Source organism: Hylaeus volcanicus, chromosome 3 (assembly GCF_026283585.1).
Source record: "Hylaeus volcanicus isolate JK05 chromosome 3, UHH_iyHylVolc1.0_haploid, whole genome shotgun sequence".
NCBI lineage: Eukaryota > Metazoa > Arthropoda > Insecta > Hymenoptera > Colletidae > Hylaeus > Hylaeus volcanicus.
The window spans coordinates 21,095,029-21,112,032 of record NC_071978.1 but is presented as its reverse complement, the minus strand read 5'-3'; the positions used below and the strand labels follow the sequence as shown (position 1 = coordinate 21,112,032).

Genomic DNA, 17,004 nt, shown 5'->3' with positions numbered 1-17,004 from the left:
ATACCCTTCTTTTTCTCTTTCGTTTTCCTGATAAACTAATGGACAAACCTGTTCGACGTCCCGATTCAGACAAGCGCGCGTCGATCGAAACTATTCGATCAAAGAGAAATCGTGGACAGTCGACGGGAAATCGATGGAGCGCTAGTGGCCTGAGTGACACCTTCCTTATCATCTCCTGGTATCCTCCCCTGGGTTGAAGCGATTACTGTTCGCGTCAAACGAGGGCAAGAGCATCGATTAACCCTCGAAAACGACGTCCCATTCGAAATCGACCCCACGATTGACCTTTCCTACTCGCCGAAAGTCCACTCCGTCACCTACTCTCTGCCAGAGCGTTCAACGACACCGCTTTCAAAAATCGACCGAGTAAAACACCGCGAGATCGCGCGAATTAACGGGGGATCTCGTATCTTGTCGGATCGTCTGAAAAGTCGAAGAAAGTTGTTCGTCCTGAACGATCGATCGATCTAAACGGAGGTCGCGGAGCAGCTGGGAATGGGCCGCACTGTAAAAAATCCATCGATCCTCCGTCCTGTGACACGCGATCGATGCGAACTCGAGAATAACGTAAAGATGTCGGGAAACAACACAACGGTGTACGCAGTTTCTCATGGCGTATGGAAAAACGAAAAAGTCCCTCCTTGCTGGAAGTCCCGTTGGAGGGAAAGAGGTCGCGCATGCGTCCCTATTCTAGCACCAGCGGTTAGGAGCCTCAGGGCGGAAATGAACCACTGCATGGGAGTGTCAGCAGGCGATCGTCGCTGTGGCCAAAATACGGCGATGCAGGCCAGGAACGGGGTCTGCGACAAAATCGAAAATTACATATCCGAGCTCGGACAGTGGTACGTAATTACTGGAGGATCGGCCAGCCGGAGGGATCTTCCAAGGAAACCGTCGATCCGCCCAAGAACCGGCTACACGGCGCCAATCACGCGGGGGAGGGGGTGAATTCGAGGATAAAAGTGGCGGGTGTTCGCGAACAATTTTATCCCTTAGCCCTAACGCGTAAACGACGATATCGGCTCGTTGGTGTCTCGTGTTCGTAATTCCGCGGTTTTAAACGCATTATTTCAATCGCGTATACTCTGATTTTGTGCTAAAAATTTTATTGCGCTGTTACTACCAACTTTTCGTTTAAATCGCTCGCCCTTAAGAAACGGCACAGAATCGATATCAATTTTCTATTTACTATTCGAATACAAAACAATTTCTTGCTATATCCGCGTAATCGAATGAATTTTACAAATTTGTTTACCTATCGTGTCATTTCAATTCAAATGTAGCAACGTCCGAATGAACGTTGAGCTTCTCTCTTTTGGAAAGTGCACAGGTCGGTGTTCCGTTTGTTTTAATTCGTTTTCATTGAAATTGTTCCGTCGGTAAACTTTGCCACGAGTGTGTACTCTCGTTTGTTGACTCGATTGTTGAGTACACATTTGCTCGTCGAAAATAAACGGTGTTGTTCGAGGTAACCAGTTTGACGAGCGGTGAAAAATACATCGATTATGCAAATAACACACGAAACCAGCGGAAATGTTTGAATATTTTCTCTGTGTATTCGCAGGGCAGTATGGAGAGCGATAATAATGGGACAGTTCTTGTCCCTGGTGTTGTGTTTTATGACGCTCGCAAATCATTTCATCAACACTACGTTGGACTTCTCTCTTCCGACCGGTAAGTGATTAACGAACGATCGCTAGCGTTGGATTAATGCCAGGCGGAAATGGGTCGAATGCAGAGATGGACAAAATTATTATCCTCGTAACAATCTCGGATAACAGATAAAAGGTAAACAAACAAACAATGAACCTTTTGTTCGTTGTTGAATGAATAAAAAATAAGAGGAACTGTGAAATAGTCCCGTATATCCTTTCTATTTTTTTTTTTTTTTTACGGTGTTTTAAATGATAATCACGAGTGTTTATACTTCAGATATTTGGCCATTGATACTTTTCTACAAAGAACTAATATCTTTTGATGAAATTTTGTGAAATCTTAACTGTGGAATAATGTTTTCCTTATTCCTATAATTTTGGCCTTCTCTGATCGAGCACTATACAGTATCACGAGCTGGAAAATCCTTTCTGCGAGACAGGACAGAATCTTCCTCATTACATTATGATGTGCCTTGTATACACAACCTGGATGTCCTGCAGAAAAGTGGGAAACGGCCTAATTTCAGTCATAAGGGCCCGCGGATGGAGGTACTTGTTGTTGGCACTCATTGACGTCGAAGCATGCACACTTGTAACAACCTCGCATCGATTCACCAGCTTAGCTAGCATACAGGTATGCGCTAATTAAGTCACACGAGACTTGAGCGTTGCACCCCGCCAGAAAACGATGACGAAGTTCTAAAAATTGAGGAAATTTTCTCTGCTTCTCTTCTTGCCACCTCGATATCCGTAACATTTCTAGATCGATATTACATTTCATATATCATCACCAGGTCTCAAACACAAAGTCGAAATACTTAACCCTCCGAGATCCACATGTTCTGAAAATAACGCGCCGGTCACAGGGGGTCCCAAACCCCAAAATTTTCAAAATGGTGAAAAAAAATCAGCAAGAGGACAATGCGTAAAAAAAAACCTTTTTTTACTAAAACAATCAAAACTCTGGCAATTTTTAATATATTTTCATAAAATTAATAACTTGTAGTAATTCTAGCTTAAAGTTGCGCTTGGGGTCATTTTGACCCCGGGTGACCGCGAAGGATTAATAAACTGCTTACTTTCGTAACTTACAATTACCCAACCAAAAATTGTATTTCCCCTAAAGTGTCGACCATCCAAATATAAGTGGCTATTATAATCTGGAAGATTACACTGTAATCGTACGCCAATCGGACTCATTGGCCAATTCCTCGTCTCCGTACAGTAGCGTTTCAAGTAAACAACCTGTGCACTCGACTGTCGACGAACCCTTTGTCATTTAGCCGTCAATTGAAGGAGCATTCGTAGTATTCGTGGCTGTAATGAATGGCACGGAGCATCTATTGTATCGAGTGTACTACCACCACCAAAGGTGGATGCTGGGTCTTCGACCCGATACATTCACCCCCCGTGTCGGCTATTCTCGATCGAACGAGATGCATGCTCCGCAAACTTCGTCATTGTCGTTTGCACGGCATTGAAGTTTTAATGATGGTAAGCGACGTTGATACGCTTCACACCGGAAAATCTGTTTCAGTTGCTCGACTGTGTCGCCATACCGGTCGCACTGGCACTTTCGTGCTTGGTATTGGGAGTGAGGTACCGAATGGTGCACATCGTCGGCGTTTCCGTTTGCTTGATGGGGGTGGGATGCTTGGTCTGGGCAGGCATCGAGGACAATAAGGATCCTGCGACTATAGGTGATCATAGAATCGTCTTTTCATCTAACGCGTACCCATTCAGCTCGCATTGGGGAAATTGTGTTCAGGATGAATTAAGATAACAATGCTAAGCTTGCTAATACTTGAAATTTGTAAGCGACGCCCCGAATCGCTTGAATTTCGATTGCTGATGTTTTTTTAATTTTAAACTCTTTACGCGAAGGAAAAAATCAGCTCGTCGGGGACATGCTGTGCCTCGCAGGTGCGGTACTGTTCTCGATAACTACGGTGCTGCAGGAATTAGCCGTCAAGACCGTCGATATCATCGAGTATCTAGGCATGATCGGTTTCTTCGGGACGATACTGAGCTGTCTGCAGATGTAAGTCCCGTTTGTATGAGCGAGAGTATTTGATTCAGCTTTACGTCAAAATTTCTTCTCAGTCTCGCGCGAAAAATTGTCTTCTTCTTTTGTCGTGGGAGACTAAGAAACAATTGCCTTGTATTTCGCCTTTTAACGTTTACATCGTCGCTGGTTTTGTTTCAGCGGCGTGCTGGAAAGTATGAAGTTGGAGCAGTTTCACTGGCACGACGCGCCGCTGATTATATGCCTAATAATTTACTGCATCACGCAGTTCGTGTTCTTCTCTTTGGTGCCGGTTATATTGTTCGAGTCCGGCGCGACGGCGTTACAGCTAGCGTTGTTGACAGCGGATTCGTTCAGCGTTTTCGCCGGCATGTTGATCCATGAATACAAGGTACCTTCTTCAATTCGAGAGCCAGCTCTTCCCGAACGTCGCGACGTAAAGGGAGATTCTCGCGTTTTTCTCTCTTAATTTCTTCCACGCGTGTTCCAAGCAAATGCTGCGAACAAAACTGTCAGCACCGACTCTGCACAATACACGTGTGCATATATTAATACGTTCCCCCGTGTGTTCCAGTTTCACGCATTGTATTTCGTGTCGTACGCCCTCACAATGATTGGCATATACATTTACGCGATAAAGAGGACACCCATGTCGTCGAACACCCGGAGACAGCACGTTGAACTCCCTGCTCCAGATTACAGGTAACCATCATCATGTATACGTTAATCAGTTTCCAAATACACCCTAAATTGGAGTTTTAACCCTTTGCACTCGAGAGGTGACTATCTATCAGTCACCACTAGGTTTCCTGTATACTTCTGTCGATTTATTGTTTTTTCTTGTTAATTTCGCAACTCATATAAATAACTAATCTTTGCTTGTATTGTATCTAGTCTAGAGATTTCCAAAGAATATATTTTTTTTTAGAAATTGATCGGTATGCGAATACTTTCTACACCCACGCAAATCTACCGGTAATAATGTTTCTTTAGGTTTAATTTCTTTGAAACTCGAAGCGTCAATAAAATAACAATCGGGCTACATCTTCGAAGTCAATCTAAGCTTATCATTCGTGAAATAGAATGCTAAGAAAGCATCTCGAGTTGCTGTTTGATACCAGAAAAAAAAAAGACCTAGAGTGCAAAGGGTTGAGTACTAAAAAGAGGGAATAGAGAGATGAATGTCAGAAATAGGGACATTGTAATTAGAATTTAGTGTACCTTTTACTAAATAAAACCCCATGATAGTAACTAAGACTCGGGAGTCTCGAGGCTTGGCAATCTCAAAACTAGATTGTGACAAAGACAACCGAGTTGTTTATTCTTTCTTCTCTTCGGCTATACTATCATAGAGTTTCGTATATGGAATCTCTTTTGCGGCAAAAACTTAAGTCTCGTGAAATTTTCAACTAACACGCGGTGCTCAAATCCCTTGCACCTTTCAGACATAGTTTCTCCCCTACCTAAATCCCACTACCATTAACGATGCTCTACAGCTGACGAGAAATTAACAAAGAATTGACTGTGAATTAAAGTGACGTCATTTTAAGACACATGTCTCATCCCGACGTCGGTGAGGTGGAAATGGCGACGAGTTCGGGAATGTCTGGCGCAAGCGGTACCCTGGACGTAAGGGCGTCCACCCTTGAAAGTGAAAGGGAGACAATGGAAGCGACGAGTTTGCCACCGAGCGTAAGCTCGGACACAGCCTTCACGTCATTCTACGGAAGCTACTACGATTCAGAGGCGTGTTCAAACTTTTACAAGAAATTTGAAAACCGACGATAGCCATAACGGTGTTCCCGGTACGCGATGTTACCCAATTAACGACAAATAGATATGTCTTCGTCGATTATGTTCGTAACACACGTTAACGCGTGCCCCGCCCGTCTCCCTTCGATTAATCAAAACGTTTTTCTAAGAATGAAACCGTTTTAATATCGATCAGTGATACAAACGCGATGCTCATTGCTGATTTGAATATTTATCGAGATATAAGTATTATATATCCTTGTTGTTCAAGATAGTTTGTAAAATATAAGAGTAATACAATCGATTGTTATTCCATTCAGATACTAGATTCAGAAACGAACGTTGACTAATTTCTCGTTGTTAAGTAACACATGTATAAATCGTTGATACTTATTTGACTATGATTCTCTCGACTAGATTTCGTTCGCCGAGTACATTGCGCAGAACTTACATTGTATCGTCCATATCGTCCATCAAAAGGTTATTTCATGCATTGTGTATATTTTTTTGAAATAAAGTATTAAACGAATGCGAAACATGGTTCGATTTCCGCCTTCACGTTTAACACGTTGATCGCCATGTCACCCATATGTGGGTGACAGTGTTTTTCACTCAAGAACTAGAAAGATTAATTCTGAAAGTTAGACATCACAGGAGATGAATCTAAATGAAATTGATGAATTTTGATGTGGTTACAAAACTAAATACCACGATAAATGTTTCATTACCTAGACTCCGATAGTCTAAATAATATTTAATTTTAGCAGAAATTTTCAAGAATATTCGTTTGGCAGTCAACGTGTTAATAGATTTTTAGATGGTAAGACGTTGTATCCAAGGATTACTTTATACTTGGTATTCTGAGTAAACAGAGGGCTTGTAAAACCTACCCCTTACAATTTCAAACGGACCGCGTGCCTTGACGTGTTTATCAATCACTTGCATTCACTCAATGGGACATCTGTTGGCCACGCTACGTGAAAATCAGTGACGGTGCCGCAATGGCGGGCTCCATAGAGATTCCACTTCGTGATACAGATGAGGTGAATATTCTTGCTTTTGAACCTCAAATTTCTTACTATTAAGACATTGGGGAACACTTAAGCGTGTCGTGAGACGTGTCTATTAAACGCACCTTGAAATTTCCTCGGCAATCGTGATAAGAAGACGTTTTAGTGAACCTAACCTCTACCAGGGATATTTGTGCAATAAAGCGTACACATACAACGCATCTGTACATACACAGAATGTTATGCTCGTGTTAATCGAATACATCAAAATTAATTCTATAATGCGACACATATATGGCTATCCTTTTTTTTGTTCTAGTTAAATTATTTTTATCCTGTTAGCTTTATTTTGTTCATGTTATTTTCAATACGTGTCTTGTTTGTAACGTATATGATAAAATGTCGGACGCTAGCCATTTGTCAATTAAAAATTTATAATAAATTGAATGTTTCACCTACACTTTGTCTAATTAAATGCCTTACCATGCCGATGCACTGATGCACTTTACCTAGACACACTTTTTAATTTGGATATTACGTTTTGTTAGGTAATAGAGCTCTGCTTAGATCAATTACCAGAAGGAGATGAAGTACTTGGAATTTTACGCCAAGAACATGCCCAGCTTAATATCTGGGTCAATTTGGCCGTATGTATTTAAAACATGTGAAGTTGTGATAGCTGTAGTAGGTGATAGATGATAGGTGAAAGTGAAACATATTGCTTTTCGTTACAGCTTGAATACTATAAACAACATAAAATTGAAGATTTTATTAAGATACTTGAATCTTCTCGGATTGATGCAAATATTGACTACCGTGACTATGAAAAAGATCAAATGCGAGCCTTGGACATGTTGGCTGCATACTATGTCCAAGAAGCCAACAGAGAAAAAAATAAGGATAAGAAAAGAGATCTGTTCACAAAAGCCACACTATTATATACAACTGCTGATAAGATCATTATGTATGACCAGGTATATATTGTTTATATTAATTTCATTGATATTGTAAACTGCGCGCACATCTTATATAAATATTAATTTTAAAGAATCACTTGCTTGGCCGAGCTTACTTTTGCCTCTTGGAAGGAGATAAAATGGACCAAGCCGATGCCCAATTCAATTTTGTACTGAATCAATCTCCAAATAATATTCCCTCACTACTTGGTAAAGCATGTATAGCTTTCAATAAAAAAGATTACCGCGGTGCGCTTGCTTTTTACAAAAAAGCTTTGAGGACAAATCCAAACTGTCCAGCTGCTGTTAGACTGGGAATGGGTCACTGTTTTATGAAGCTAAATAACCAAGAAAAAGCACGCCTAGCCTTTGAAAGAGCTTTACAATTAGACGGTCAATGCGTCGGAGCATTGGTTGGTCTTTCAGTTTTGAAATTAAATCAACAACAGCCTGATAGTATCAGAACTGGAGTACAAATGTTGTCTAAAGCTTATACGATCGATTCGACGAATCCTATGGTATTAAATCACTTGGCAAATCATTTCTTCTTTAAAAAAGATTATAATAAAGTGCAACACTTGGCACTTCATGCATTTCACAATACCGAAAACGAAGCTATGCGTGCAGAGAGTTGTTACCAATTAGCCAGAGCATTCCATGTTCAAGTAAGTGTGCTTTTACGGGTACGGGACTTAAGTAGTACAGTTTTAATAAAAAATGAAACTATTCTAGGGCGACTATGATCAAGCATTTCAATACTATTATCAAGCAACTCAATTTGCACCACCGGTTTTTGTTTTACCACACTTTGGATTAGGTCAAATGTATGTTTATCGCGGCGATGCAGAGAATGTAAGTTCGGCGTATTATTTTTCGCAACGAACTACAAACGTAGAGAAATAGATTTTTGAATTGTGTTTCCCGTTGTAGGCGGCACAATGTTTCGAAAAAGTGTTAAAAGCTCAACCAGGCAATTACGAAACAATGAAAATTCTTGGATCTTTGTATGCAAACTCAAGTTCCCAATCGAAGCGCGATATTGCCAAAAATCATCTTCGGAAAGTAACCGAGCAATTTCCCGATGATGTCGAGGCATGGATCGAGCTCGCTCAGATATTAGAACAAAGTGACCTTAATGCAGCCTTAAACGCATATGGTACTGCAACTAGAATTTTAAAAGAGAAAGTTCAAGCGGACATACCACCTGAAATTCTAAATAACGTTGGAGCTCTACATTACAGGTTCATATTTCGTTTAATTCTTTCGATATCATATCCGACTTAAATGTAATGTTTACCATCATGTTTAAGGCTTGGAAACTTAGAGGAAGCTAGAAAAAATTTGGAGGAATCCCTGGCACGCTCCAAAGCTGATGCCTTGCATGATTCTGTGTACTATAATTCAATTGCTGTTACAACAACATATAATTTGGCGCGCCTAAACGAAGCTTTATGTATCTTCGATAAAGCGGAAAAATTGTACAAAGATATTTTAAAGGAGCATCCAAATTATGTAGATTGTTATTTACGGCTTGGCTGTATGGCTCGAGATAAAGGTCAAATTTACGAAGCATCCGATTGGTTCAAAGATGCTTTGAGAATTAACAATGAACATCCAGATGCGTGGTCGCTTTTGGGTAATTTACATTTAGCCAAGATGGAATGGGGGCCAGGCCAGAAAAAATTCGAAAGAATTCTTAAAAATCCAACAACAAGCACAGATGCTTACTCTTTGATTGCATTGGGCAATATTTGGCTTCAAACTTTACATCAAAGCGGAAAAGACAAAGACCGCGAAAAACGTCATCAAGACAGAGCGTTGGCTATGTACAAACAGGTATTGCAATAAGAAACACTAAAGGTTTATATTTCGTTGTTCGATCGTATATTACTGAGTATATACTCGTAGGTTTTGCGAAACGATCCCAAAAACATTTGGGCAGCGAACGGAATTGGAGCGGTGTTAGCACATAAAGGATGTGTGAACGAAGCTAGAGATATATTCGCCCAAGTTCGAGAAGCAACGGCAGAATTCTGTGATGTTTGGTTAAATATTGCACACATTTACGTGGAGCAGAAACAATTTGTTAGCGCTATTCAAATGGTAATTCAACATCTCATTATCAGTACTAATTCGCAGTGATGGCAGCGTATTATTTTACAAACGTGTCTTTACAGTACGAAAATTGTCTTCGCAAGTTCTACAAATACCATCACGTTGAAATCCTACAATACCTCGGAAGGGCCTACTTTAAGGCTGGTAAATTAAAGGAAGCAAAGTTAACATTATTGAAGGTAAATAATAATTCTACATTTCACCGATATTCGAAGCTATAAAAATTAATTAACGAATGCTATTACTCGTAGGCACGGAGGGTAGCTCCACAGGATACAGTTTTGTTGTACAATATTGCACTTGTGCTTCAACGTCTAGCAACGCACATATTGAAAGACGAGAAGTCGACTTTGACAACGGTACTGCAGGCAGTTCACGAATTGGGACTGTCGCATAAATATTTCCAATACTTATCAACTCACGGAGACAGAATGGAACAGCTCGCAGAAGGGGAAGCCAGAAGGTGTCAAGATTTACTATCACAAGCGCAATATCATGTCGCCCGAGCTAGAAGATTGGACGAGGAGGAGAAGATGCTCAGAAGGAAACAAGAGGAAGAAAGGTAATAACGCGAATGTAACCGAATAGTAACGTGAAATTCATATAATCTAATCGACAATACATTGTTTCATAGGCAAGCATTTAAAATGCGCCAGACAGAAGAACAACGGAAACAAGAAGAAATGCGACGACAAAAAGAAGAAGAGATGTTACAAAAACGACAAGAGTACGTTGAAAAGACTAAGAATGTGTTGGTGTTCGACGAAATGCCTTCAGAAAAAACTGGGAAGAAAACAAAGAAGGCACGCACAGATCAGTACGTCAGCGACAGTGGTGGCTCCGATGATGGGAGAGAGGAAGCTCCAAGAGATCAAAAACCACGCAAAAGGAAAGCAAGTGGTGAACACAAAGAAAGAAAAGGCAAGGGCAAAGGAAAGCGCAAGAAGGATTTGGGAAGCGGTGAAAGTGGTAAGATTATGGTTTGTGATTACTATTGCACACTTTAAAACTTTGAACTATATCATGTCTCTATGTTCAGGTTCAGAAAGTGATCGGCCCAAGCGAAAATATGGAAGGAAGATTGGAAGTACTAGAAAGGATAAAACACCTCGCAAAAGTACAGCTGAATCTTCGAAGGGTAAAAGTAATTTCCTGTCCAAAGAAACTATATCAACGAGTGAATCTGACAGTGATTCAGGAGGTCTCAAAATTGCTAGCGGGTAAGAATGATTCTGAGAGACGATATACGTTGAACTAGATCTTGAAGAGGTTGGTGAAATATTTTATTTGTTTTTAGGGGTGAAAGCGGAAACGAAGGTCGTCCATCTGGTAGCAGGAAAATTGTATCAGATTCCGAAGGTTCACGCGCCTCGCGTTCCAGATCTCGATCCAGATCAAAATCTAGAAGACACTCTAGAAGTAGCTCACGGTCTCAGTCTCGATCACAATCGCGCTCCCGATCTAGATCTCGATCTGGATCGAAGTCCAGGAGTCCATCGCGATCAAGAAGTCGCTCTAGATCGAGGTCGGGGTCTGCGAAAAGCGGGTCACGTTCGAGGTCGGGTTCTAGATCTAGATCAGGGTCAAGGAAGAGTGGCTCACGGTCAAGATCACGCAGTGGTTCAAGGAAAAGTGGATCTCAACCGAAATCAAGATCAGGATCTAGGCACAGTGGATCAAGATCCCCTAGTGGTTCGAGGAAAGCAATGTCTAGGTCAAGATCAGTGTCAAAGTCGAGGTCACGGTCAAGATCAAGGTCAAGATCGAGGTCAAGGTCCAGGAGTGGTTCACAGTCAGGGAAAGACGAACGTAGATCCAGAAGTAAAAGTCGATCAAAATCAAAGTCTGTTTCGAGGTCGAGATCGCGTTCGGGTTCAAGGTCAAAGAGTGGATCTAGAAGTCGCAGTCCTAGTGGATCGGCACGGTAAGTATTCTTTTTTTTATTTATTTTATCAAATCTATTCGGCTTTTTTCATTTCTACCTCTCTCTATCTTATTTTGGAATATTATTTGAATGTGTATATTAGGTAGCCTAATAGGAAAAAGTATCGTTGCTTAAAGATTCGTTGAATTTTATTAGACGTAGAAATTAAAATATTAAAGTACATTACCAACATTCTGAATCGTTAACTCTGATCTCCATTAAACTAAATCTATATACGTAACCTAATCTGATGGCTGTTACAATTTACTTATACGAAGTTCAGTAGCTAACAAATTTTGCATATTGTCTCTATGTTGTTTCGTTAAATAAGAATGAAACACATTCTCTCTTGGAATGTGTGACCAAGGGAAGATTAAAAGTTATACGTTGTTCTTTTATAAGTAAATGATATGTTCACCTTAGAAAGGCACAGAATTAATCATTACATCTAATAATTTGCTACTGGTCAAAAAATATTGCAATATATTGAAGCCTGTTAAAAGCATTGGAACCATTTGAAGGTCAAACGAATTTCTTGTTAAAAGATTACCACAATGTGTATATGAATATGCTCACGTGCTGATTGCAGTATTCTCGACGATTTCGTTTATCTCTCGGATCGTTAGAATCGTAATTTGTTTCTTCCAGATCTGCTACTCCAGAATCCAGAAAATCGGTTTCGGGCAGTGATGTTGGTTCCCGCCATTCGAGTTCAGATAGAGCTGGCGGTGGAAGCGAAAGTGAATAAATCCGAGATTCCAGCGATGACACTTGTCACTACACAATAAACATTCACTTTATCGACGAATTACACATATATACTTCTTTTGTAAGAGTGAATTTACATATGAAACATACAATTTTCGTAATATTTCTTAACGGGCGTTTTGAACATGGCCAAGAACCGTAACGAGTCGTAAGATGGCGCATCGAGATATTGGCGCGACCATTCGAGATTGCGGATCACTTTCGATAATCGAAACCGTCTTCACGATGATCGTGAAATCAAATATTTTTGAAAGAATATTTCGTTTAGTGCGTGCATTTTCCTTCAATTTCCAACACGAAAATCAGTCGAACCGTGCACGTGTGCTCTCGATGTTGTGTTTTAAGAGGTGTATTACTTCTTGACGTATGGTAAATAATAATTTTATTCAAACCACGATTTCATATGTAAATTAGTTCACTTTGTAAACATACGTTACTCTTCCTCATTATTAGTCTGTTGATACTTTGTACAATAAACAGATAGTTCTAATCGATATTATACATTGAAGTTGATTATTATTAAACAAAGAGCAGAATACCTAGTAAAACCATTCTTTCGATTACGTTAGTTATCGTTGTGCGAGCAAAGTGTAACGAGGTTGTATTAACAACGAACGAATCGTTTTATATTAAAAAGTCACGAATAAAAAGAAATATTGAAATTGACTTTGTGTTCTTAATGAGCGCGTTGACACGTAAGATTAAGATATTGCATTTACGTATAGTACTAACCTTTTATGCGCTGTATACCCGCGTATCGATAGATTGTGAACGTTCCCTCGACTCGAGAATCTCGAGGCTAGTGACACTCCTGCCCCTCCTGCCCCTCCTGCCAATGCTTCTTTTAGTTTGGCGGGAAGATTCGAACATCCAAATATATCGTCGAACTACACAAAGTGTAAACATGGTTCGATACTTGCGTATTATTTATATGTAGATGAGATCAGCTTAGACTTTTTAGATTAATATGTAAACTAAACAATACATTGTCAAGTTTTAGAGTGTTCAGATTCGTATTTGAAATTAATTAAATTGTAAGGAAAAGGTAGAGATATTTTTTAGAAATTCAGTTTAACATGAAGTGTTGCGAGGGAATACAGTTCAGCAATAAAACAATTGCTAGCATATGGTTACGTAACATTTCTTATAATAGACTACAGAGTGTCAATTATTTCTATAGCACACTTCAATATACTGCCCTCGATGTCGTTTTTCTATACTCGCTATACTACTAATACAACAATATTTCTTAATCATTGCGCTATCAATATTTCACAACAAATCTAATTAAATCTTACTGCTTCTTTTAATGTTTCTTTTGAATTTTATCTTGCACCATGTTGAATTTACAATATCATTGACACAGTCAAAATGTTTATACTCGCCCTACCATCCACGTCACGTTAGCATATTGATTTGCATTCTATAGCCACGATGACGAAGGAGAAATGACTGTGAGAATACAAACTGAGGAAAGTAGGAATAATATTCAGTTGTAAAACCGTTTCCAACGCGAAGCTGTTCAAAGCTTCATCCCTCGAGAACATCAAAGTACGAAACAGTCTTGTTGCACACATCGTACGCGCGCCGTTTTCAGTGAAACGACCCTTTCTCATCCCTTTGAGTGCCTACCGAACAATTTCATCGAGCACGACCTCAGAGTTGGCGCGCTTTATTTGCTAACAAAATTCCAAACCCAGAACAAGCGTAGTTTATCAGAGCTGGTTTAATCCCTTGCTGAATCTCGCCGTGTATAGCAGGCAAGATTATACGGTGTACATGCGTAATAAGATTGTCTAACAGTACTACGATAGAGTTAATTTCCTGCGTCGAATTTTCCACGAGATGGAAATCTGTCCGTTAAAACAGTAGTAGATACGAATAAAACTTATAGCAGGTTATTCGTGTGGGTTCAGTTTTTATTTCTTCATTGCGAAATATTTAATAACACGACTCAAATTTTAATTTTTGTCTACATAGACAACAATTGTGCATTGAAAAATTTTCAGTAATTTAAATATCAAATTTTATCGTCAGTGTTAAAAGATATAACATTCTTAAAGAGTTGTAACGTTAGCAAAATCGGTACACAGTACATGTACATCATCTTGGAACGTCGCTTCAGCACTTATCGTTCTATTATAGCGTTTAAGCCTTTGGGTATACATCACTCGTATAGAACAGGGAGTACAGACAGAGAATTCTTGAGCTGGTTTGCAGAGAAAGCAACATAGGAGAGAATAAAAAGAAATACAACGGGATGGAGAAAGGGATACCAGCTCTATCCAAAGTACAGAAACACTGAGAGCTCGAAATATTTACCCTTCCGATCCAACTCCCAAGAGTGTGGACTTATTTCCCCATTCTTGTTGCTCGTCTGCTAAACCTCGATTCTCGTTGTTTCTCCTAAAATAGTTTCCTTCGTTGGCCATTTCTCCGAACCTCTGTCCAATCGCCCAGTTCAATTACCTTAAGAGATCGTGTACACCTGGAACTCTCCAAAAAAAGACTCGATTTCACGAATCGAGCACTATCTCTTTCTTTTTAAATTTGTCTAGAAATTCTACATTCATTAATCTTAAGAAATTTGTCAAAACTCGTCTCTGAATATTATATTATATATGTATACGTAATATCTTAAATTTAATGCTCTCGTTGCCCACGCTTTGTCTTCCCGTTGCACAACGAAGACCTTTGTCAATTTATTGCTTTTTTTCTTCTTCATTTCTACGAGCTCTCCTCTGGTACAACAATTCTCGCTGTTGGTCCCAGGATGATTCTCGTCTTTCTTAATTAACACCGTCCCGTCGAAGTTCACGTTGCATTAAAACAAGAAATATTACCGATGGGAGCAGCACGGAGATATTTTTAACACATTCATCTCGCGCACCTACTCAATCCGGTCTATTGCGACGCTGATTATTATTGCAAAACGCGGTACCTAAAGGAGCTTCCCCCGCAGTCTTTGCTGAGCAAAGCTGCTCAGAGCATATCGGAACGAACAGAAGTTTTAATCAGGCTTCGCAAATTTTCACGCGATAACTTATAATATATGGCGGATATTCGAGCATTACTAGCTTTGCTGGCAAGTTTGGAACTTTTCGAAGGGAATTATTTACTTTCCACCTTGAAACTGGCTAACGGAATAGTTCCACGACTGCGAGCTTTGATTAGCCTCGTGCATTTGCATGTTCAGCTTTGTGCCCACTTACAACGCTCTATTAAACAAATTTCCACGAACAAAGGAATGTGGGATATCTCTTTTGTCGGAACACAAATTCCATTTCCGCGAAACGGAACGTTTAAATAATATATTAATTACCGATTGACCGATCCAATTGTTATGGATGTTATCGCACCGTTACTGGGTCGGATATAGCTCGGAGTTATTTTCACGCTGAATACATACAAGTAATCTAGTTCAATGGTACAAACTTACCTCTTTTATCTCCATTTGTTTGAAAAAAGCGAGAGCTGGGAAACGTGACCACGGGAAAACATTTTGTTATTTTCTCTCGGAACGTATGAAAAATATAGGTCAGCTGCATGCGAAAACGTATCGCAAATTGACGAATATGTCTCGAGTAATTTATTCGAAATAAAGGCGGTGTTGATTAATCCAAGTAGCTAAATGACAATTTACCAACCATCGATATCAGCAATATTGGCAATTAACCGCATTGATAACATTTTGTTTCGTGACAAATCCTTCATAGCGTGTTGTGCGCAGGAAATATTTCTGACAGATAAAGAAGCACCGTTCATTATTCACCGTGCACGCTACTCCATTACGTATCTGGGAAATAACAATGAATTCACGAAATTCGGGGAATTCGCACCCTTTATAACTCCCGAGCTTACGATCGACCCCGTTTAAAAAGATGCGGAATGCAATATTTCTTCTATACGAACGGAATCGAGCAATATTATGCAGACGCGAGTGACCCACTTATAGAGTGAAGGGAGGTGAAAAATGAACGTTTTCTTGTACGATCCCTTCGATTCGACATTAGGCTAGATCAGCGTCGAAAGCAATTTGACTTTGAAATGCGATTTTATACGAGCATGTTTATTTGGCATTATCGAATCATAATATTTCAGTATTGCGATAAATAGAATAAAAATTTCCAAACGAGAACGAAGCAGCTAAAACATTTATACACACAATCGGAAAAAGCACCCAGGAATATGTAAAATTATTAAAAAATATTAAGCTTCCCTTTATCCAGGCATTATTGAATCATAATATTTCAGTATTGCGATAAATAGAATAAAAATTTCCAAACGAGAACGAACCAGCGAAAACATTTATATACACGATCGGAAAAAGCACCCAGGAATATGTAAAATTATTAAAAAATGTTAAGTTTCCCTTTATCCAGGCATTGCTTTAAATCGCAACGACGACAAATGCATAAATCATTCTGTTTGGTTCGAATCGCTTGAGATTCTTCCGGGTAACATGCATTTCACTATCAACTTTTCGCCCTTGGGACGTAGATTAATATTTGCGGTTGGCATTGAATCACCTTTACGGAGACGGATAAGAATCTCGAGTGTAATTGATGCCACGCAGCGTGCACGGCTGAAATATGAAAATACGACCGTGAAAAACTGATAACTCGGCTAGTACGGCGCAATAACGTACAAAGACGAGACCGAGAGTCGTAGAGAAAAGTGATAGGCGGCGTGTTTTCATAAAAGGAACAGATACTCCGTTTGTGCAAAGGAGTTTCGCTGGATCACGAAAAGGCTGACGAAAACTTGAGGATAAAAAGCGCCCGCGGTACTTCCTTTG

General features: G+C 39.8%; 2 protein-coding genes and 1 long non-coding RNA gene across 4 annotated transcripts in view; 2 read left to right on the top strand and 1 right to left on the bottom strand.

The window, feature by feature from the left end:
- Positions 1-12,149, bottom strand: part of LOC128873286 (uncharacterized) — a 72,337-nt gene extending 60,188 nt beyond the window's left edge. Inside the window, exon 1 of the long non-coding RNA XR_008456387.1 lies at positions 12,015-12,149. This is a non-coding gene — a long non-coding RNA (uncharacterized LOC128873286). The remainder of the gene's footprint in view (positions 1-12,014) is intronic.
- LOC128873285 (solute carrier family 35 member F2-like) lies at positions 321-6,033 on the top strand. Of its 2 annotated transcripts, none has more exons than XM_054116755.1 (8): positions 321-842; positions 1,565-1,674; positions 2,096-2,289; positions 3,193-3,355; positions 3,540-3,696; positions 3,862-4,072; positions 4,256-4,383; positions 5,232-6,033. In XM_054116755.1, the coding sequence occupies exons 1-8, from the start codon at positions 496-498 to the stop codon at positions 5,467-5,469; spliced, it is 1,548 nt and encodes a 515-aa protein (XP_053972730.1). In that variant the 5' UTR covers positions 321-495; the 3' UTR covers positions 5,470-6,033. The 2 variants fall into 2 exon arrangements, with proteins under 2 accessions (XP_053972730.1, XP_053972729.1); XM_054116754.1 differs by having other exon boundaries at positions 5,217-6,030.
- Positions 6,426-12,866, top strand: LOC128873284 (RNA polymerase-associated protein CTR9 homolog). Its single transcript, XM_054116753.1, has 14 exons — positions 6,426-6,476; positions 6,992-7,090; positions 7,178-7,417; positions 7,492-8,064; positions 8,132-8,251; positions 8,330-8,640; positions 8,710-9,235; positions 9,308-9,502; positions 9,577-9,693; positions 9,766-10,076; positions 10,149-10,483; positions 10,554-10,734; positions 10,812-11,438; positions 12,087-12,866. The coding sequence occupies exons 1-14, from the start codon at positions 6,435-6,437 to the stop codon at positions 12,184-12,186; spliced, it is 3,777 nt and encodes a 1,258-aa protein (XP_053972728.1). The 5' UTR covers positions 6,426-6,434; the 3' UTR covers positions 12,187-12,866.
- Positions 12,867-17,004: the final 4,138 nt, after the last annotated feature.

Excerpts from the sequence above, each read along its gene's own strand:
- LOC128873285 (XM_054116754.1), top strand. The coding sequence starts at position 496 with ATGGGCCGCACTGTAAAAAATCCATCGATCCTCCGTCCTGTGACACGC. Across the intron at positions 1,675-2,095 it reads GGACTTCTCTCTTCCGACCG|GACAGAATCTTCCTCATTAC; the intron begins GTAAGTGATTAA and ends TCTGCGAGACAG. Across the intron at positions 4,073-4,255 it reads TGTTGATCCATGAATACAAG|TTTCACGCATTGTATTTCGT; the intron begins GTACCTTCTTCA and ends CGTGTGTTCCAG.
- LOC128873284 (XM_054116753.1), top strand. The coding sequence starts at position 6,435 with ATGGCGGGCTCCATAGAGATTCCACTTCGTGATACAGATGAG. Across the intron at positions 8,252-8,329 it reads ATCGCGGCGATGCAGAGAAT|GCGGCACAATGTTTCGAAAA; the intron begins GTAAGTTCGGCG and ends TTCCCGTTGTAG. Across the intron at positions 10,077-10,148 it reads AGGAAACAAGAGGAAGAAAG|GCAAGCATTTAAAATGCGCC; the intron begins GTAATAACGCGA and ends ATTGTTTCATAG.